The sequence below is a fragment of the Carcharodon carcharias genome, chromosome 19 (assembly GCF_017639515.1).
Source record: "Carcharodon carcharias isolate sCarCar2 chromosome 19, sCarCar2.pri, whole genome shotgun sequence".
NCBI classification, from domain to species: Eukaryota; Metazoa; Chordata; class Chondrichthyes; order Lamniformes; family Lamnidae; genus Carcharodon; species Carcharodon carcharias.
The window spans coordinates 105,606,796-105,629,576 of NC_054485.1; the positions used below are offsets into that span (position 1 = coordinate 105,606,796).

The 22,781-nt window shown below is 47.8% G+C and overlaps 1 protein-coding gene across 6 annotated transcripts in view; it reads left to right on the forward strand.

The window, feature by feature from the left end:
- The window catches only part of LOC121291467 (butyrophilin subfamily 3 member A3-like), a 303,402-nt gene extending 294,790 nt beyond the window's left edge, over positions 1-8,612 (forward strand). For all 6 annotated transcript variants that reach the window (XM_041212687.1, XM_041212686.1, XM_041212691.1 and 3 more), the window contains one exon: positions 7,956-8,612. In XM_041212687.1, the coding sequence (XP_041068621.1) occupies positions 7,956-8,479 (524 nt within the window). In that variant the 3' untranslated portion in view covers positions 8,480-8,612. The remainder of the gene's footprint in view (positions 1-7,955) is intronic.
- Positions 8,613-22,781: the final 14,169 nt, after the last annotated feature.

Sequence of the window (22,781 nt, forward strand, 5' to 3'; positions counted from 1 at the left end):
CTTTACAGACTTAACATTGCTTTCAACAACTTCAGACCATGAACTCTCTGGTCTATCTACACCCCTTTTTATCCCTTTTTACAAAATTTTTCAAAATTCATTTTTATTTTTTATCCACTTATTTTTATTCATTTTTATTTTCATTCATTTATTCATTGTTTTATCCCCCTTTTTCATCCCCCCTTTTTATCCCATTTTTGATCCCCCTTTTTCCCCCACCACTGCCCCCACCCATCCAACAAGGGCCACCTGTTACTTGTTCATGTTGTTCTTTTCAGAGTGCTGACCCTTGTCGTGCTATTATCACATTCCGCTTTCTTACCTTAATGCCACTATCAGCACCTTTTTTAGCCCACACCACTATCATTAACACTCCCTTTGTCCTTTTGTTCATGACATCTTTGTCAATCCCCCCTTTTCCCCCACCTATCACTGGCCTTCTATCCAGCTTCACCTGCTCCATTCCCCCCGCAAACAGTATAAATTTAATCACAATTCTACTTCTTGTAGCTCTGAAAAAGAATCATACGGACTCAAAATGTTAACTCTGTTTCTGTCTTCACAGATGCTATCAGACCTGCTGAGTTTCTTCAGCATTTTCTGTTTTTGTTTCAGACTTCCAGCATCTGCAGTATTTTGCTTTTATTCTCCATTGATCATCCCCCCCTCCTCACTCTCCACTATCAGTTTGGAATCACCAGGGTAATTTGTTGGGTTATGCTGCTGGCTGAGAGTCTGAAACACCAGCATATTAGGAAATAGCAGATACACGGCCCACAATTTTACACCTAGCAATTGGAATGGATGGCAGGTCCAGGGAAGCATACATATAATTTTCCAATATGCATAACTACTTATCAGCCAGCAGTCTGAATTGGGAAAACCAGCTCTCAAATGTGCAGAATTCACGGTTTTCTTTGGTTAGAATCAAGATTGTCCACACATCAGTCTGTGTGAAACCCCAGAACCGATGTAGAGGAGAGATACAAGAGTTGTTTCCAGACAACTTGAGTGACTATGGAGCAGGCCATAGAGCTTTTGAAGATGCAGTTCAGATGCCTTGATAGATCTGGTGGAAACCATCAGTGTACCTCACCAAGGACCTTGCGTTATCGTGGCAGTGTGTGGTGCTCTGCACAACTTGGCACTACTGAAGGGAGAAGCTTTGAACATTGAGGACATTCTGGAGTGCATTGCCTTCTCCAAAGATGAGTATTTGGTGAGGGCTGCTGACCAGGCACAATATGGTGAAGACTCCAAGGAACAGCAGACAAGGTGTAATGCGATACATGCAAGGGACTAACTATCCAGGCACGTTTCACATGATCTTTCCTCACACACCCGTGCAAGCAAATAAATCTTCTACCTTCTATAAGCTCTGTTGCCCTTTCCTTGAATTTATTTACCATCTCAATGGACTCATCATGACAACAGAGCATGGCATGGAAAATGCATTGACTCCATGTAGGGTGGATCTTCCCAAGAGCCATTGAACTTTTAATCAATTGGATAAATGAGTGAAGGATCCTTTATCTGTTGCAACATATCAGATTTTATTAAAGACAAATAAACAGCAAGATGACATCGAACTATATAACATCCCCCCCTGGAACCCAAGTGCAGTTAGTTAGGTGGATTTCTCACCTGTTTGCGGGTGATGCCCCTGCACTGTCAGCTGAGGTGGAGGCTGCCTGCTGCTCTTTCTGCCCTGTGCCTTTCATTGGCTGTGACAGTTGAGCCCTGGTTGTCTGAGGCCTGGAGGTTCTCAGAATACTGCTCGTAACCAGCACAGGCGCAGGAGCCACCTCTATCATCGTGGCTTCCTGAGGCATTGGTGTCATTATCAGATGCCGAAGACTTGCTGTTCACTCCTGGAACGCCTTGAGAGGAGCCAGCAGATTCTTCAGTAAGTTGCTCCTCTTCCCTTTCAGTACACATATGTTCTTTGCTGTTCACTTGAGGAGTTTGAACAACTGGCAATGATCCCAGGCATCCCCTCCCCCTTTTGCCCAGCCACTACTCTACCAAGCTCATGGAGGAGGTGAATGACATGCAGGCCACATGCATCTTGGACATCTACTGTGTGGTTTGCTGGATGTGGTTCTCCAAAGAGATTGTTACTGTTTCAGTGAGGAAGCCACGCATGCAGACTATGTAGACATGGCTGCACCTTTATGGTGTGGATGGGCTCCTCCACCTTACACACAAGGATCTGCAAACCTCTGGAATCTCTAACAGATATTCACACACCTCACAATGCAGCTCCAGCATCTTCCACCTTGTGATGAATCAGAGGCATATCATCAGCCCAAAGCTGGGCATCACTGTGCCCTCCCACAATCCTATGAGTGAGAGTGGCCTCAACAGTCACTACCTCCGTCAGCTCTGTGACTTGGAGGAAAGTTGCAGATGATTTTACCATACAGCTACTGCACTTGTGCTTCTAGGTAGTAGAAGTCACAGGTTTGGAAGGCGTTGCCAAGAAAACTATGAAGAGCTTGTGCAATGCATCTTGTAGATGGCACACAATGCTGACGCTGGAGGGAGTAAATGTTTAAGATGGCACATGGGGTGACAACCAAGTGGGCTGGTTTGTCCTGGATGATGCGGAGTGTATTGAGTATTGTTGGATCTGAAGTCATCCAGGCAAATGGAGAGTATTCCTTCACACTCCTGACTTGACCCTTGCAGATGGGGGACAGGCTTTGGGGAGATGGGAGGTGAGTTACTCTCCACAGGATACTTAGCCTCTGACCTGCTCTTGTAGTCACAGTATTCATATGGCTGGTCCAGTTCAGATTGCAGCGATGTCCTGGGACTGAGATAATTGGCGTCCGACAACCACAACCGTTTTCCTTGGTGCTAGGTATGACTTCAACCAGTGGAGAGTTTTCCCCAATTCCAAGTTGCTTTAATTTTGAGAGGGTTCCTTGAAGCCACACATGGCCTTGATCTCCAGGGCAGTCACACTACCTCACTTCTGGAATTCAGCTCTTTTGTCAATGTTGGGTGTAAAGCTGTATTGAGGTCAAGAGCTGAGTGATCCAAACAGAACCCACACTGAGCATTGGTGAGCATGTTATTGGTAAGTTAGTGCCTCTTGGTAGCACTGTCGAAGATATTTTACATCACTTTGCTGATGATTGAGAGTAGGCTGATGGAGCAGTAACTGGCTGGATTGGAATTTGAATCAGGGTTGGTCTTCTGTCTTGATGGTGGTATGAGGGATATGTTAGGCCACATGGTTGGAGGGTGGCGCATTGTAATTCTGTTGTTTATGGACAATAATGTTCCATAGATGTTTGAATTGCTAGATTAATATTTTTTGACTATTAAAACGAAGCAATAAACTGCTGAAAAACATGATAGATCATGCAACAGCTGTTGTGAAAGGAAGATAGGCTTTGCAAATGTCTGTCCGCAAGAATGACCCAAACCTCCCTGTCGCTTGCCATTTTAACACTCCACCCTGCTCTCTTGCCCACATGTCTGTCCTTGGCTTGCTGCATTGTTCCAGTGAAGCCCAACGCAAACTGGAGGAACAACACCTCATCTTCCGACTAGGCACTTTACAGCCTTCCGGACTGAATATTGAATTCAACAACTTTAGGTCGTGAGCTCCCTCCCCCATCCCCACCCCCTTTCTGTTTCCCCCTTCCTTTTTTTTCCAATAACTTATAAAGATTTTCCTTTTCCCACCTATTTCCATTATATAAAAAAAAACACCCCCACTAGAGCTATACCTTGAGTGCCCTACCATCCATTCTTAATTAGCACATTCGTTTAGATAATATCACCAACTTTAACTTTAACACCTATGTGTTCTATTGTACTATTGTCGTTGACATCTTTTGATGATCTGCTTCTATCACTGCTTGTTTGTCCCTACAACCACACCAACCCCCTCCACCTCTCTCTCTCTCTTTCTCTCCACCCCCCATACACACACCTTAAACCAGCTTATATTTCAACTCTTTCTTGGACTCGAACTCAAGTTCTGTCGAAGGGTCATGAGGACTCGAAACGTCAACTCTTTTCTTCTCCGCCGATGCTGCCAGACCTGCTGAGTTTTTCCAGGTAATTCTGTTTTTGTTTTGGATTTCCAGCATCCGCAGTTTTTTTGTTTTTATCTCTGTGTTTAATTGACTGCCACTGCTCTTCAAGGAATGCCTACCTCCTTGAAGAAGTTTTGTTCCTCTCTGCAACAAGATATCCGTATCTCTCTGATGCCTTGTTCACCTTCCTTGCTTTCCATTTCCCTCCTGGTGTTTGACAAGGTGTTTACTAAAACCCGCTTTCACAGCCATATCTCCTTTCTCAGTGACTGTCTCCGTGTCCGACTTACCCCACGTGGATTTCAACTGAAATTCCACCCCTCATGTTTCGAACCCACCCAGGATTACAGGTATCTCCGGGACATAAAACGTTTCTCGGACTGCTGTTCCTGTCACATTCTGAAATCCACACTCAGTGCCATGCGCCACCATATGAACACACTCGACCTCTCCCTCCAGCAGCACCGCCGTACCCTTTTTCAAAGCTGCGCGTGCCCCCAGTTTCATTTTATCCTTCGGCTCATCCGACGCCTCAACAAGAAACTTTTTCTCTTTCTCTCAAGTGCTAAGGAACGCAAGCTCCAACAACTCATCGACACCAACACCCATCTAGGACCCTCCACCCCTGCCTGTCCCTCCGTCCCCACCCTTTCTTCCAATCCCAACCCCAGCCGTGTATTCACTATACCCCCTGACCTTCCCCTCTCCGATGCTGAACGTTCAGTGCTCAGCAAAGGACTTAGTTTCATACCCTTACGCCCTCACCTCAATGAATTTCGGGCTCGGCATGATACTGAAGTCTTCTTCCACCGTCTTCGTCTCCGGGCTCACTTCTTTGGGCAGGAGTCCTCTCCCAGTTCAACGGATCCTTTTACCCATCTCCAATATTCTTCCTCCACCTGGACCCCTCCCTCTGGATTCTTACCTTCTCTCGATCTTTTCATTGAGAACTGTCGGCGCTACATTAGTCGTCTCAATTTCTCTGCTCCTCTCACCCATTCTAACCTGCCTCTCTCTGAACTTACTGCACTCCATTCTCTCAGGTCCAACCCTGACATTGTCATCAAACCCGCTGACAAGGGTGGTGCTGTTGTTGTCTGGCGCACTGACCTCTACCTCGCGGAGGCTGAGCGTCAACTCGCAGACACTTCCTCCTACCTCTCCCTGGACCATGACCCCACCACTGAACATCAAGCCATTGTTTCCAGGGCTGTCACTGACCTCATCTCCTCTGGGGATCTCCCTCCCACAGCTTCCAACCTGATAGTCGCCCAACCTCGGATGGCCCGCTTCTATCTCCTACCCAAAATCCACAAACAGAACTGCCCCGGTAGACCGATCGTCTCAGCTTGCTCCTGCCCCACAGAACTCATTTCTCGTTATCTTGACTCCCTTCTCTCTCCCCTTGTCCAGTCCCTTCCCACCTACATCCGTGATTCCTCTGACACCTTACATCACATCAACAATTTCCAGTTCCCTGGCCCCAACCGCTTCCTCTTCACCATGGACGTCCAATCCCTCTACACCTCCATCCCCCATCAGGATGGTGTGAGGGCCCTTAGCTTCTTCCCCGAACAGAGGCCCGAACAATCCCCATCCACCACTACTCTCCTCCGTCTGGCTGAACTTGTTCTCACGCTGAGCAATTTCTCCTTCAACTCCTCTCACTTCCTCCAAATAAAAGGTGTGGCTATGGGTACCCGCATGGGCCCCAGCTATGCCTGTCTCTTTATGGGGTATGTGGAACATTCCTTGTTGCAGTCCTTCTCCGGCCCCCTTCCACAACTCTTTCTCCGGTACATCGATGATTACTTTGGTGCCGCTTCGTGCTCTTGTCGGGACTTGGAAAAATTTATTAATTTTGCTTCCAATCTCCACCCCTCCATCATTTTCACGTGGTCCATCTCTGACACTTCCCTTCCCTTCCTTGACCTCTCTGTCTCAATCTCTGGTGATAGACTGTCCACCAATATCAATTACAAACCCACTGACTCCCACAGCTATCTCGACTACAGCTCCTCACACCCCGCTTTCTGTAAGGACTCCATCCCATTCTCTCAGTTCCTTCGCCTCCGTTGCATCTGTTCCAATGATGCTACCTTCAAAAACAGTTCCTCCGACATGTCCTCCTTCTTCCTTAACTGAAGTTTTCCACCCATGGTCGTTGACAGGGCCCTCAACCGTGTCCGTCCCATCTACCGCGCATCCGCCCTCACGCCTTCTCCTCCCTCCCAGAAACATGATAGGGTCCCCCTTGTCCTCACTTATCGCCCCACCAGCCTCCGCATTCAAAGGATCATCCTCCGCCATTTCCGCCAACTCCAGCATGATGCCACCACCAAACACATCTTCCCTTCACCCCCCTTATCAGCATTCCGCAGGGATCGCTCCCTCCGGGACACCCTGGTCCACTCCTCCATCACCCCCTACTCCTCAACCCCCTCCTATGGCACCACCCCATGCCCACGCAAAAGATGCAACACCTGCCCCTTCACTTCCTCTCTCCTCACTGTCCAAGGACCCAAACACTCCTTTCAAGTGAAGCAGCATTTCACTTGCATTTCCCCCAACTTAGTCTACTGCATTCGTTGCTCCCAATGTGGTCTCCTCTACATTGGAGAGACCAAACGTAAACTGGGCGACCGCTTTGCAGAACACCTGCGGTCTGTCAGCAAGAATGACCCAAACCTCCCTGTCGCTTGCCATTTTAACACTCCACCCTGCTCTCTTGCCCACATGTCTGTCCTTGGCTTGCTGCATTGTTCCAGTGAAGCCCAACGCAAACTGGACGAACAACACCTCATCTTCCGACTAGGCACTTTACAGCCTTCCGGACTGAATATTGAATTCAACAACTTTAGGTCGTGAGCTCCCTCCCCCATCCCCACCCCCTTTCTGTTTCCCCCTTCCTTTTTTTTCCAATAACTTATAAAGATTTTCCTTTTCCCACCTATTTCCATTATAAAAAAAAACACCCCCACTAGAGCTATACCTTGAGTGCCCTACCATCCATTCTTAATTAGCACATCCGTTTAGATAATATCACCAACTTTAACTTTAACACCTATGTGTTCTATTGTACTATTGTCGTTGACATCTTTTGATGATCTGCTTCTATCACTGCTTGTTTGTCCATACAACCACACCCCCCCCTCCACCTCTCTCTCTCTCTATCTCTCCGCCCCCCACACACACACACCTTAAACCAGCTAATATTTCAACTCTTTCTTGGACTCGAACTCAAGTTCTGTCGAAGGGTCATGAGGACTCGAAACGTCAACTCTTTTCTTTTCCGCCGATGCTGCCAGACCTGCTGAGTTTTTCCAGGTAATTCTGTTTTTGTTGAGATAGGCTTTGCATTCCAGTTTGATGAACTTTCATCAGAAATTTCTTCTTTCTATTATTTTTACTATCTCTGTTGCATTAACCATTTATAAAATTATTTATTTATTTATTCATTTATTCCCATTCATAAATTTCTACACCCCTGCCACCACTGCTAAAACTGGTATCTACCTTTTCATCAACTTGAGACTTGCTTTCTCCTCTCTTCACAAATTAAGACATAGTGCCACTCTTTTATCCACCACATGCCTTCCCTTTGGAACTCCTCAAATCTGTCCACTCTGACACTTTTCTCCATAATTTAAAATCCCTCCTAAATGGCTTCCTGTTGAAACCCTGTTGCTCCCTTTTTGTTGCCTTTCTGTAAAGTGCTTTCAAGCGTCTTTGTACCAGCTGGGGGTGCGATAGAGATGTAAGTGGTTGTTCTCCTAGTTGTGATTATTGTTACAATACCTCTTGCTTTATTTTATTCTTTCAAACATTATTGTTAATTACGTTAAGCGAGCCTCAGAGCCTGTAGTTAAGCACCCAATAATTCTGCCCTTTTCGTCCCAGCCCCTGTAACCCTGGATACAGAAACAGCAAATCCAAGGCTTGAGGTATCTAAGGATCTGAAGAACGTGAGATTGACCCAGACAGAGAGGAGTATCCATGACAGTGCAGAGAGGTTTACAGTCTGGGAATCTTTGCTGGGATCAGAGGGATTCACATCGGGCGCACACTACTGGGAGGTGGAGGTGGCGGGGAATCAGCACTGGACTCTGGGAGTAGCCAAAGAGACTGTGGACAGGAAGAAAGATATCCAATTGTTACCACAAAATGGATTCTGGACCATTGTGAGGGCTGAGGATAAATTTCAGGTAAACTCTGACAATCAACCTGACATCCATGCTGGTGAGATTCCCATGAAGATTGGTGTTTATCTCAGTTATGATTCTAGGAGAGTTTCATTTTATGGTGCAAACAGAAAGGTTTACCTCTACACTTTCACTGGGTGTGAATTTACAGAGAAACTTTATCCTTTCTTCAGTACGACACATCTTAACAAATGGCTGAGAATCTGCCCAGTTCAACATTAGTTCTTTAAAAGATCTCTGACCTCAAGGTTTCTACAAAATACTTTCCGGTTTGACACAAATGTAAATTCATTTTGCAACAGTAAAACCCCCTCTGCCTTTGTGTTCATGTAAATAAAAGTTAGGAACAGATTAACAATCCCATATTTTGTCAGATTCACAGTGAGGAGTGGAGCTTTCACTCCATAGAAACCACTCAAAGCCAGCAGAACCTCAAGCTTTAGTAACTGATGGATTTGTCATCTATCTGCTCCAGTCCCTGTAACGTGAGACTTCACCTCTTCCATTTGGTCTTCAATTCATTTGTAGACTGTTAATGTTGCATGTGTCTATCAGTCTGGAATCAAATGAGGGTCAGCTCAACAATTCACTTGAGGAGCAAGTGAGCTGGATTTTCAATTGCTGGTGGAATCGAGACCTGATGTGGGGTGGGCATTGAAAATCATGGTTCCGAGGCCATTTCGGGATCCTGACATCCCTGAGACAGTTCCAGATTTTCAGAGGGCCAGTGGTGGAGAAGAAGCAAGGAAGGCACCCTACATCAATTCGTGGCCCCTTAAGCTTCTTCTGGGGCTTGTTATGGGGCTGACATGGACCAAACCTTTGAACAGAACTTTTAAAAGCTTTTTGGGCGAGCCTGACCAGTTTTTGTGAAGATCAGTGCGCAGCTGTCAGATTTGCAGTGGGGTCCAAATAACCTTATTGGCAATGGTTTTTTAAACAAATGTTTATGGTCAACCATCACTGGCACAAGTCATGGTCCTACCTTGTTGTACAAGGCCTCCATCCTCCTGCTTTCTCTTCCCGGGAGCTCTCTGCTCAAATTGACAAAGCAGCAGCAGTCTTCAACATGGCCTCTTAGAGGCAATCATTGGGCAACAAGCTCGCCTTCTGGCCAATTAGGCCACTTACATTTTAAAATAGTGTCGCAAGCACAACACAGTTCAGGCTTGGGGTCGAGACTCGGAATTCATCCGGCTGTGGAGTTCACGACCCCGTATTGAAAATGTATGTGTGTTTTTTAAAAAATTATTCATGGGTTGTGGGCTTCGCTGGCTGGGCCAGCACTTATTGCCCATCCCTAATTGACCTTGGGAAGGTGGTGGTGAGCTGCCTTCTTGGACCGCTGCAGTCCATGTGGTGTAGATACACCCACAGCAATTAGGGATGGGTAATAAATGCTGGCCCAGCAAAGCACACATTCCATGAGTGAATTAAAAAAAAACAGGTATATTTTCTATGCAGGGTCGTGAACTGTGTTGTGCTTGCAACACTATTTCAAAATTTAAATGGTCTAATTGGCCAGAAGGCGAGCTTGCTGCCCAGTGATTGCCTCTAGGAGGCCACGTTGGTGGCTGCTGCTGCTTTGTCAATTTGAGCAGAGAGCTCCTGGAAAGGGAAATCAGGAAAATGGAGGCCTTGCACAACAAGGTAGGGCCATGGCTCATGCCAGTGCTGGGTTGTGTGCGCCTGTGCTTGCGTGTGTGCGTGTGTGTGTGTGTGTGTGTGTGTGTGTGTGTGTCAGATTGTTGGTCACCATTATGGCAATGTCGCATTGTACAAGAACATTGGAAAGAGATTTTTCTCAGGCTAGGGACACAACGGCCTGGACTCCTGGGTGTCGCATCCTCACTATTGATTTGCAAACAGTAGGACAGCTTAGTAGCAGTTTGCCAGAAACAGCTGAGAGAATTGAGAAAATGTTGATGGCCAGTTTTAATGGGGATTTGATGGGAGACCTCCCCATCTGGTGATCCCTGTTGCGTAAATCGGAGTGAACACAGACCCAGGAGGTTTGTCTCGGAAGCCTTTTATTAAAATCGTGATATCATGGAGAGCCCAGCAGCTTACAGTGGAGCTAGCTGACACTCTGAAGAAGCATCAGAGTACACACGTAGTTATAGTAAAAGTTGTACATATCTAAGAGCTTGAAGGTGATAAAACTGTCTGACCTTCAATAATTAATTACATTGAGAATCATGGTTTACGGCATGCAGTATACAATTGATCTATTCTAGCTTATGACTACCCAGGATCTTAGGAGGAGCTCATCTGGTGATAAGAAGTGAGACAGAAAATAGATAACCCTGCTTGACCTTATCTATAGTGCTAGGGGGTGAATATGCTAAAGGACAAACGACCATTGCTTGATCCTGTCCCTTTGTGTTGGGGCAGACATCCCACCCTTGCGTCAAGGATTCCAGGCAGCTTGTTTATGATAAGAACAAAAAAACTGTGGATGCTGGAAATCCAAAACAAAAACAGAATTACCTGGAAAAACTCAGCAGGTCTGGCAGCGTCGGCGGAGAAGAAAAGAGTTGATGTTTCGAGTCCTCATGACCCTTCGATACTCCTTTCCTCCTTTCCTGCTCAATTGGCTGGCAGCTGCAGGTGTGCCTGGGAGAACAAAATAGGGAACTGTGCTGTAGTATTCCACTATGATTTTAACCGTTTAACCCTTAGTTGTCCTGTAGATGTATTTTATTCTTCCACAATCCCTCCTTGTTAATCTTTTAGATTAATACCAATGAGCAATAGTATCTTCATCATCATAAGGGGGCTCATAACCATAAGGAAAACGCTGATCCCTGGCAGGGTAAACTTTTTCTCCCCACCAGTGGGTTTCACTGGGGCCAGTGCGTACCAATTGAGGACAATGGGAGCTCCTCCTAATCCAGTGGTGACTCCATTCATAGCTCCATTAATACACCGGATACAGCAAATCCTCAAAGTAGCACATGCACAACACCCTATAACATCTATTAAAACTAACCCAATTAAAACATACAGCAGCCAACTTCCCCAATCGGAGAACCACCTCGTTACTGTAGCCCATCAGGAATCCCTGTTATAAAAAGTGCTCAATCTTTCCCCAACTTTCTTTATTTCTCGCACTTTATCCATAACATGCTGTCCCAGGTTATAGGTACCGGTTGCAAGGTTCGAACACCAATAGGTGGCGTTTATCAGCCCCTGAGGAGGCTTGATTCTTATCCCATGATCTGTATAGTTCCACCCATTAGCAGGTGGAGAGCGACGGAACCATCCCCTGAACATATTGGATTCTGCATCATCTGACTGGGTGTGGAAATTTGTGAGATCCTTCACTTCTTCCTCAGTCATTGGTTTTGCCTGATAGGCGCTTGACTCACCTCCATGTTGGGGAGTCTGGGCACATATCCAACAGGTACCCTGTCCTACTTGTCAAGCATAGGCGTGGCATAAAGACAAAAAGGTGTTGGGGTGAGAATCCTTTGGGTACACCCCACAAAATATAGCAAAAAGACAGAATATAGCAAAAGGCAGTATCTGATACATAATGCAAATTAGTTCACTGGTAACGATGGTTATAGGACTGCCGGACAATGTTTTTTTTACGAGTGGCGTGGACCCAATCTTCCTTCCCTTTAACCTTCAGGGCCGTTCGAGTTGTTAGCAGCACAAGGTAGGGTCCTTTTCACCCTCTCATGCAATTCAGCTGCTGTTTTGCATAGAGGAAAATGAGTACAAATCTAACATTTAGTCCGATTAACTTGCAAGGCTACGGCCTGCATTCGTTGAACCGCAGAATTGGTAGTCCATGCCCTCGCAAGGACCACACAGGACAGGATCCAAATCAGAGTCAACATTTTGACGGCTCAGTTAAAGTTCTTGCACAAGCACTTCCGTCCGAGGTCAGCGTCCGCTTGATGTGCGATGCGTGGATCCACAAGGGCGTCCTTCAACCTTCACGGCCATATGGATGGTGAGCAGGACTTGGAAAGGTTCTTCCCATCGAGGTTCCAAACAGTTCTTTTTCCTGAAGGTCTTTACTTGGACTAAGTCCCCGGGCTGGTATTGATGGCAGTCTTCAATGGTGGGCTTTTTTCTGAGCTTCTACACCTGTATATGCAAGCTCTTGAGACAGTTAGGGTGAGAGCGCATAGTCATGAGCGCCAAGGGTAGAGCTTCAGGCCCTTTCAAATTGATTTCTTCACATAGTTTAGCTAGTTTGTTTTTCAGAATACCATTTTGTCTTTCCACCGCATCAATAGACCGGGGGTTCAGTTCTAAAGAAGAGTTATATTGGACCGGAAATGTTAACTCTGCTTCCCTCTCCACTGTTGTTGCCCGACCTGCTGAGTTTTTCCAGAACTTCTTGTTTTTATTTCAGATCTCCAGCATCTGCAGTAGTTTGCTTTTATTTTGGTCCTTATTTTGAGACTTTGACCCATCTTCTTGATTCCCCAGCCATGAAACATTTTCTCAGCACACACCCTAGAAGCCCCTTGAGAATTTCATATGTTTCTACTAGATGGTTTCTCATTCTTCTAAACTCCAGAGAATAAAGGCCTAGTCTACTCACTCTCTCCTCATAGGACAATCCCCACAACCCAGGAACAAGTCTAGTGAATTTTTGTTTCAGTCCTCTAGAGCAAGTATGTTCTTCCTTAGATAAGGAGACCAAAACTGTACATATTATTCCAAGTGTAGCCTCACAGTTGCCCTGTATTATTTAGTAAGGCTTCTTTACTCTTATACTCCAATCCTTTAGTAACAAAAGCTAACATACCATTTGCGCTCCTAATTGCTTGCTGCATGGGCCTGCATGTTAACTTTATATGATTTATATATAAAGACACACAGCTTTCTCTAAAAACTAACATTTCCCAGTGTGATGAAACACAATGCTTACCTTTTAAATCGGCAGGCAGAGGTCTGAGCTTAGGGCCCCCTATGCATGCGCCAGCTGGGAAAGGCTGCACATGTGCAGTTTGTGTTTTTTACTCATTCTTTAAGCCAGAGACTAGCCCTGTGCACCTGCACAGAAGGAAAGAAGTGAAACAGCACAAGACTGGAGGTCAGGTGACCTGAACCAGAGCGGCATTAGAGAGACGGTGTCCCAGGGAGCAGGAGATGGGGAGGGGGATAGGGAGAAGGTCCCAAACCAAGAAGAAGGTCCCAAACCAAAGAGTGGGACAGAAAGAGGTCCCAGATGAAAGTACCCAGCAGGAACAAAGGCAGGGATCAGAGATGGTTCCCATTGAGTCAAGATAAATTACAGGAGCTGAGAAAAAGTCTCCAAGTTAAAGAAAGAGCTGCAGGAGGCAGACTTGAAGCAGAGTGGGCTCGTGAGAAGCCCTCTGAGGAGGCAGCTGAAGGTTGGTGACTCCGTACTGCAGTCCATTGGGATGAAGCAGTGGTGTTCTGCTTGGTACAGCTGAAGATCTGAAAGTGTGCTTGGAAGGTGAAGCTTGAGTACTTGGAGATCCAAGGGAAAGGAATCTTGGAAAACAAAATTGAAACCCTTGAGGTGGATCCTTGTTGAAGCTGGCTGAATGGGAGTGATGTTTGGAAAGAATTCCAAAGCGAGTTCTTCAAATTTGGAGATTGGAACCCTTCATGAGAAAGGCAGAATTTCAGTGAGACCAGTTGGCTTATGGTGTGACAAAGTGTCTGGGTGGGTTATTTAAAAATCCATGGAATCTGCTTGTATCACATCTATCATTTCCTTTGGAGCATGGTGCATCTGACCATAGTTCACCATTTGGCTCACTTGTACCGCGTGTTTACCACGAATATGAGAGTATAAGATAGGTATGGTAAATTGTTTTATGTTCCTGAATTTGTATGTGTCAGTAAAGATATCGCTGGGGTAAAAGGAACAGTGTGATTTGAATCATATCCTTTTGTTTGTATTGAGATCTTTCCAATCTTTTTGTATGGTGTAATATAATTCATTTTTTCTTATTTAATAAATGGTTTATCCTTTGTGTTAAAAGTTCATCAGCAGACTCCTGTGAATTTGTTCAGTAACTTTCGTCCATGGTTTCTTTAAAAAAAAAACAAAGTTAGGATCAATAAAGCAAGGTTTCACTCTTTGATCTGGCTTGTCCAGTATTAACATCACCTGAGATCATAACACAAGTGTTTCACCATTTCAAAGATATTAATTTTTTAATATTCTTTCCACCAAAATCGATAACCCCACTCACCCAACCTACCTATATCTCTCTGCAGACTCTTCAGTCAGAATTTTCCCATCGGCGATTTGGGGGCGGGGCCCACTCGCCGACAGGAAAATGATGTGGGATGATGTCGGGAGGAACCCCCGACTTCATCCTGGTCCCTTTAAATTTTCAGGAAGGTGGGCGGACAGCGAAATCAGCGAATTCAGGCCATTGACAGGGTAATTAAAGTAATTAAAGGCCCTGCCCGTCCAACCTTAAGACTGGCGGGCAAGCCAGGAGCCCCAGTGGGCTCCTGATACATGAAACCTCATCCGGCGGGATGAGGTTTCATGTTCCTTTTTAAAGACTTTAATAAATGTAATGTGATATTTCTATTTTTCTATCTTTCAAGTTTTGTGCACTGTCACTAATCTCCCTGAGCCAGCACTTAGTCTCAGGGAGCAGTGCGCTCTTTCGTGTGCATGCGCGAAAGAGTGCATTTTGACAGCTGGGGATTCCCTCCCCCCGCACAGGAAGTGCATAGTGCTTCCTGTTGGGCAGGTCGCTGGGCGGGCCTTAATTGGCCCACCCACTCAAAATGGCGGCCAGTCCCATTTCAGCGGCGGGGGTCGGCTGTCCGCCTGCCGCCGAGCTGGTGGGGCCCGCACGACCACCAAAGGCAAAATTTTGCCCTTTGTGTCCGCCTCACTACTTACTTTCCTGCCTATTTTAATATTATCAGCCAATTTGGTTAAATTATACTCAACCCCCTCATTTTAAGTTATTAATGTAGATTGTCGGTGGATTTTTCGCTGGGCTGCTGAATCTCTCATGGTGGGTCCTGCCACTAAAGGGCTGGAAAATCCCACCCCTCATCTCAGCATGGGTCCTGATGTCTGCCCATGGTGCATACTCATAGTGAGCTGGCCTGGTAGGTGTAAAGGCAAAAGGTGGTGTGTCGGGGTGCATGAGTTGGCACTAAGTTGGCATAGTCATAAGGGTGAGTTGATGAGCATGGGGGGGTGTGTGGGGCTGAGGGATGAGGACTGGAGGCCTGTTTTATATTTTATGTTTTTTTATCACATCTTTGGCACAGAACCGGTGCATCGAAGCAGGCCTTCTGCCCAGCCCACCTCTGCACCCAGCCCACCTCCGCACCCAAATTCCAGGGCACTTTCTCCCAGAACAGGTTTGTGGAGCCGGGAATTCATCCACTCTATACTCCCAACCCAGGAGTGAAAATTCAGGGCAAAGAGTCTAGGAGTCCATTGATTCTGTGTTTTGAGTAAATTTCAATGGAGTACTGTCTAGGCATTTCCATTCAAGGGGAGTGAACCTACCCTGTATGATTCAATCCAGAACTTTCCAGACGCTTGATAGTCTGTGTTGAATTTGCCATGGTCACCTAGCCCCCTTGACAACCATCTTAACAGTTCATCAGTGTCCATTTTAAATAAATAAAGATAGATCCAGAAGCTTCCATACAAGCACAGTCCATGTTGAAAGATATGAAAATGACATGCTTTTACTGGGCATAACATGTCCATTAACCAATCCTCAATCCATATGAATACATTACCCCCAGACCCATGAGACCTATTTTTGTGTAATGACCTCTTGTATGGCACCTTATATCGAATGCTTTTTGAAAATCCAAATACACTATATTCACTGGAAACGCCTTTATCCACCATATTAGAATGAATTGGATTATTGTCTGGAAATGAAGAATGTGCAGAGTAATGGGGAGAAGGAGGGGGTGTGGCACGAGGTGAATTGTTCACTCGGAGAGCAAGTCCAGACCTGACAGGCCAAATGTCCCCCTTCTGTGCTCTCACAATTCTGTGATCCTCTTAAACATTTTTGGAATGTAACTAACAGGTTTGTCAAACATGATTTCCCTTTCATAAATCTGTGTTGTCCCTACTTAATCAAATTATAAATTCTAAAGTGCATTGTTACCACATCCCTAGCAGTAGATCCTAGCATTTTGCCTACTACTGTTGTCAGGCAGTCTCATCTATATAGTTCTCCATTTTCTCGACTCACCCTGTCTCAAATGGCAAGGTCACATTTGCTACCTCCCGATTCTTGGGACCAGCTTGAGAACCTATGCATCCACTATTCTTGGCAGCTACCTTTTTTAAAATCTTAGGTTTAAGGTTGTCATTTTAAAATATATTTAAAATAATAACTATTTGAAAGGTGCAGACTTAGCATGAAATATGTAAAATCTAAAGGGGGGTTTAAATAGAATTAGCACAATTTAGACTTTATGGTTTGCATTAATCACACAGAATCACAGAATCAGAATCACAGAATCAAAGTGCAGAAGAGGCCCTTCGGCACATCGGGTCTGCACCAACACGTAAGAAACACCTGATCTACCAACCTGATCCCATTTACCAGCACTTGGCCCATAGCCTTGACTGTTATGACATGCCAAGTTCTCATCCAGGAACTTTTTAAAGGATGTGAGCGAACCTGCCTCCACCACCCTCCCAGGCAGTGCATTCCAGACCGTCACCACCCTCTGGGCAAAAAGGTTTTTCTTCACATTCCCCCCCCCCAAACCTTCTGCCCCTCACCTTAAAGTTATGTCCCCTTGTGACTGACCCTTCAACTTAGGGGAACAGCTGCTCCCTATCCACCCTGTCCATGCCCCTCATAATCTTGTACACCTCGATCAGGTCGTCCCTCAGTCTTCTCTGCTCCAACGAAAACAACCCAAGTCTATCCAACCTCTCTTCATAACTTCAATGTTTCATCCCAGGTAACATCCTGGTGAATCTCCTCTGCACCCCCTCCAGTGCAATCACATCCTTCCTATAATGTGGCGACCAGAACTGCACACAATACTCCAGCTGTGGCCTCACCAAGGTTCTATACAACTCCAACATGACCTCCCTACTTTTGTAATCTATGCCTTGACTGATAAAGGCAAGTGTCCCATATGCCTTTTTCACCACCCCACTAACATGCCCCTCCGCCTTCAGAGATCTATGGACAAACACGCCAAGGTCCCTTTGTTCCTCAGAACTTCCTAGTGTCATGCCGTTCATTGAATAATTCCTTGTCAAATTACTCTTTCCGAAGTGTATCACCTCACGCTTTTCAGGGTTAAATTGCATCTGCCACTTATCTGCCCATTTGACCATCTGGTCTATATCTTCCTGTAGTCCAAGACACTCAACATCACTGTTAGCCACCCGTCAACCTTTATGCCATCCGCAAACTTACTAATCCTACCTCCCACATCGTCACCTATGTCGTTTATATAAATGACAAATAATAGGGGACCGAGCAGAGATCCCTGTGGTACACAACTGGACACTGGCTTCCAGTCACTAAAGCATCCTTCTGTAATCACCCTCTGTCTCCTACAATTAAGCCAATTTTGAATCCAGAAACAGGGCTGGAATTTTCCATGCCCGTTGGAGTCAGGAATCATGGCAGGTGTGAGCGAACGCTATGGCAGGAAGGCTAAAAATCGGTTTCACGCCTTTGTGGAGCCAGTTTGCAATCGTCCACTCTGCCCATTAATGGCGGTCCACATTTCCCACCATCAGATGTTGGGAAATTAATTTTAATGCATCTGCATATCATTATGAGCCTTGCTCGCCAGAATAATCCCCCAATATCAAATTTACTCCCCACATCAAATGTACTGCCCATGTCGGTGGGAAAACACGCCAGTGCAGAACATGCCTTGACAAGTGCGACGTGCAGAAGTCGGGACTTATGGGCAGGGCCTTACATTGCGGACGTCCGAGGAACAGAAGATGCTGGAGTCCTACAGCTGTCGGACCCTTGAAGAACACGTGCATTGCATGCTGGGTGGATTCTGATGGACATGGCACTGCCGTGAAACAGCTCATTGAAAGTGGAAGGTCACCGTTGAGGGGCTACTTCAGGACATCAGTGTCTTGGCCATGGTCTGCTATAGATGTTTGTCGAGAGGGTGGAGAGGAAGGCCCAGCTGTGAGTGGGACAGGAAGGTGTACTGGGGCTGGGTGGGGTGGGGGTAGTGAGGTTTGGAGGGGGAACAATGGTAATGGGGGGTGAGGTTATAAGGGGCAATGATGGTGGGGGGGAGGTGTGAGGTTGGGTGGGAAGGCAGTGCAGTGGGAGGAGGGTGTAACGGGGGAGAATGCGGCAACTGGGGAGGTAGGTTTAAGGGGTGAGGAAGGTTTACAGAAAGGAGTTTGGGGAAGGGGAGAAGCTGGGATGGGGGAAGGACTTCAGGGGAGGAAGGAGTTTGAAGGAGGGCAGGACTTCGACAGGAGAAAGGAGATCGGTGGGGAGGACGATGTTCGGAGGGAAGAAGGACTCCAGGGGGAGGAAGGAGTCCAGGGGAAAGGAGCAAGGATGGAGGAAGGAGTATGGGGGGGGATCTCCAGGTGCTAGGGAGGTTTTGTAAAGCCTATGACTGCCTCTTGGGAAGCAAAATGGAGTTGGGGGTGGTCAGAGGGAATGGTGAGAATGAGAGAGGGAAGAGTAAGCCAGTTGGGTGGGATGGTAAGGGTGTAATGGTAGTGGTAGAAGGGACGGTGAGGATGGTTGCACTCGGAAGCAGACGCAGACCCTGGAGGTGGGAATGAGGAGGTCGGGGAGGTCAATGTGGATGGGGGTGGAATTCACGGGAAGGTAGGGAATGTGCATTTTCACCTTGACATCCTGGAAAGAAAAGGGTACTGGCTGGTAGGTAACAGTGGGGAGGTGAAAGGTGAGGGGGGTCACCAGTGATAGGGGAAAGGACATAGGTGATTGGGGGAGGGGAAATGATGGGAGAGCTAAAGACAAATTTCACCAGGACCATGCTTCTAAAATCAAAAGTGAAAGGAGCCTCATGTTGGGTGGGAACTGGTGCTGGATGAGAATGCAATCAGTGGGTGGGTGGTGATGTCGGTCAGCTCAGATGGACAACTGAAAGAGAACCCCAGAAGGCAGCATTGAAAATGTTCAGGACATTGAGATGAGTGTGTTGAAGGAAGGATCAGCGTGTGTGGGAGAAAGCTTGTACAAGGCTCCAAAAGGCCTTCTCCCTCCAGACTCACTCATGAGCCGGCTGCATGCAGCAGAACTGCTACTGGGAGAGGAGAGGGAAGATGAAAGGGGAGGACTCGCAAAGCCTGTAAATGAAGCTGAAATACACCATTACACGTTATTCGGTGAAAGTGAATATATTTTCAGATTATAAAGAGGCAAAATGTGTTCGTCCATGCAACCACTTGTGATCAGAAATCCTTAACTTTTCTAGGCCTATCACTTCTAGGTGTTGCCCTGACATCCGCTTCAGGGTTGGAGACGGCCTGTGTAATGGTTGGCCCTCTTGCCTCTGATGACTTTGGCGTGCATCCTCTGGACAGCTGAGGCCTTGAGGGCCCTGGCTTGCTTTGGCTGTCCTCCTGTGGGCCAGCTACTCCTTATGCGGTGGCAAAGGATGCTGTCGAGGGGGTCACTGGCAAAGGGGACTTGGAGGGAGAGGACAGCCTCTGAGGTTCCTCGGTGGATGACCCAGCGGTGTCCAGCTGCTGCTCCTCCTCCCTTCAGGGGGCTGAGGGCCCTGGCCTGACTCCTAGAGGGGAAGGAGCACCTGTAGGCATGTCCTGGTGCCCCGTTTTCCTCTCAGCTGCCACTGCAAGAACTCACCCATAGCTCCCACGATGGAGCGCAGATCTGCGCATATCTCCATGTCAGGACCAGGTCTGTATGGCATCCACCATCCTTCCCATGGAGACTTCTATACACGCACGTACAGTCACCACTTCATCAGAGAGCAGGTGGACATGCTCCTCCAACTCATGCTAGAGTGGGAGGGGGTTGAGAAGGTAGTGAGGGAGTGGGGAGGGAGTGAGGGGGGAGTGGGTGAGGTAAAGTAGAGAAGGGGATTGGAGGAGTAGAGGGTGAGGAGTTAGGGAGAGGGGGAAAAGGAGAGGGGGAGGGAGGGTGAGTGAGAGGGGAAGGAGAGGGGGAAAGGGAGCAGGGGTTAGGGAGTGGGGACATCGGGTGGAGCGAGAGTGGGGAGTGAGAGCCGATGAGATGGGAGGGAGAGATGGGAGGGGGAAGAAGGGGGAAGGAAAGTGGGCAAGCAGGGAGGGAGAGACAGGAAGTAGAAAGGTGGGAAACAGGGAGAGGGAGGAAGATGGGAAGGAGGGGAGAGGGTCAGATCAGGGAAAGGAGTGGGAGTGGGTGTGAGAGGGATAGGGGAGAGAGGAAGAGGGAGAGAGGAAAGGAGAGTGAGGAGGATGGGAGGGAGGGCAGAGAAGGAGAGGTGGTGAGGCAGAGAGGGAGGAGGGAGAGGGGAGGAGGGAGGGTGAGAGGGATGCAGGAAGGGAGAGGAGTAGGAAGATGGAAGTAGGGAGGGAGAGTGGCATGGGGAATGGAGAGGGGGAGAGGGGAGGAGGAAAGGTGAGGGAAAGAGGAGAGAAGTCAGAGAGGAGGGAGTGTGGGGAGTGGAGTGGAGAGAGGGTAGAGGAAGAGGGGAGAGGGGAGGGAGGTGAGAAGGGGGTGGAAGGGAGGGGGAGAAGGAGGGTCAGGGGAGAGGGGAGGTTGGAGGGTAGGAGGTTATGGGAGAGGAAGGGGGAGTGGCGAGAGGGGAGGTTTGAGAGGGTAGGGGGTGGAGTGAGGGCAAGAGGAAAGGGGAAGGGGAGAGAGTGGAGGGGACAGAGGGGAGGGGAAGAGGGGAGGCAAGAAGGGAGGGAAGGGGAGTTGCGGGAGGGGGAGGAAGAGCAGGGGAGGCAGTGGGGTAGGAAGATGGGAGGTAGAGGAGGAGGGAGGGTTCAGGGAGTGGGGAGAGGGAAGAGGGCAGAGAGATGGAGAAGAGGGAGGAGGGGAGAGAAGGGAGAGAGAAATAGAGGAGTGACGGGGAGGACAGTGAATGATGAAGAGGGAGAAAAGTGATTGGAGGGAGAGAGGGGGGGTGAGAGGGGGAGATGGCGGTGTGAGAGGCAGAAAGAGGGGAGGGGAAGGAGGAGAGGAGGAAGGTGAAGGTGTTATGATCCCAGCTGAGGTTACCACTGGACAAGCCTGATCCCAGGGTGGAACCCAGCTTGATAGATCCTAACTTTGAAGTTGTTTGTTTAGATATGTGGAGAGGGGCTACTGAACAGAGTCGCCGGAGTCAGCTAATGAACTTTTAACAAAAGCATAAGTGATGTATTAAACAAGAAAAGATGAACTGTATTACAATACTCCTTCACCCACAACTATACCTTTGCAGAGATATACAGATTCGTAAGGATAACAAAAGCTATTTTACACTTTAATGTTCACAGTAAGTACGCAGTCCATGTAATAACTAATAGACAGCCTGTGGTCAAACACACCACATTCTGAAACCAAGTGACCGATGCCATTTCAACCAGATGCTATGGATCTCTCATCAACTCCCCCCTGACACTTGTTACACCATCTCACTGAACTCTGTCCTTCACACGGGGGTTTCCAATCTCCATTCTCCAAGACCTCACCTTGGAATCTCCTCCCAAATCTTCTCCTTTTCTCTCAGGCACCTTCCACAATTGTTCACCTCCGGGGGAATGGGAGGAGGGCAGGAGAGAGGAGGGGTAGGGGGAGGGGAGAATGGAGAAGGGAGAGGGGAGGGAGATGGGGAGGGGAAGGGGGAAGAGGATAGAGGGAGAGGGGGGTTGGAGGGGGAAAGAGAGGGGAAGAAGAGGGCAGGGGAGGCAGAGGGGGGAGGGAAGGGAAGGAGGGAGAGGGAGAGAGGTGGAAGGGAGTGGGGGGAGGGAAGCAGGAGGTAGGGGGAGGGAGAGGGGGAAGGGGAGGGACAGAGGGAGGGGTAAGGAGAAGGCAGTGTGGGGAGGGAGAGGGGCAGGGGGAGGAAGCAGGAAGGAGAGAGAGGGGAAAAGAAGAGATTGGGGAAAGAGAGGGTATAGAGGGAGAGTGACAGTAGGGAGAGAGGTAGGGAGGAGGTGGAGGGAGAGGGCCTGGGAGAGGGAGATGAAGGGAGAAAGAGGGGAAGTGAGTGCGAGGGAGATGAGGGAGAAGAGGAGGGGCAGAGAGGGGAAGGACAGAGAGAGCTGAGGGGGAGCGATAGGGAGAGGGCAGAGTGGGGGAACTGGAGAGTGGGGTGGTACAAGAGAGTGGGTAGGTGAGTGGCAGAGGCAGAGGGGTAGAAAGGGGGAAAAGAGGAAAGAAAGTGGGGAGGGAGAGGGGTGAGAATGGAGAGGAGGATGGAGGGGAATGGTGGGGGGGGTTGGTGTGGTGAGGAGGAGTGAGGTGGAGAAAGGAAAGAGGGGAATGGGGAGATGTTATAGGAGAGGGGCAGAGGGGGTGAGAGGAAGGGCTGCTCCGGATTTACGCATAATCTAAGTAAGTTACAGCTTTGGGCCTCACATTATAAGAGGCCTCTA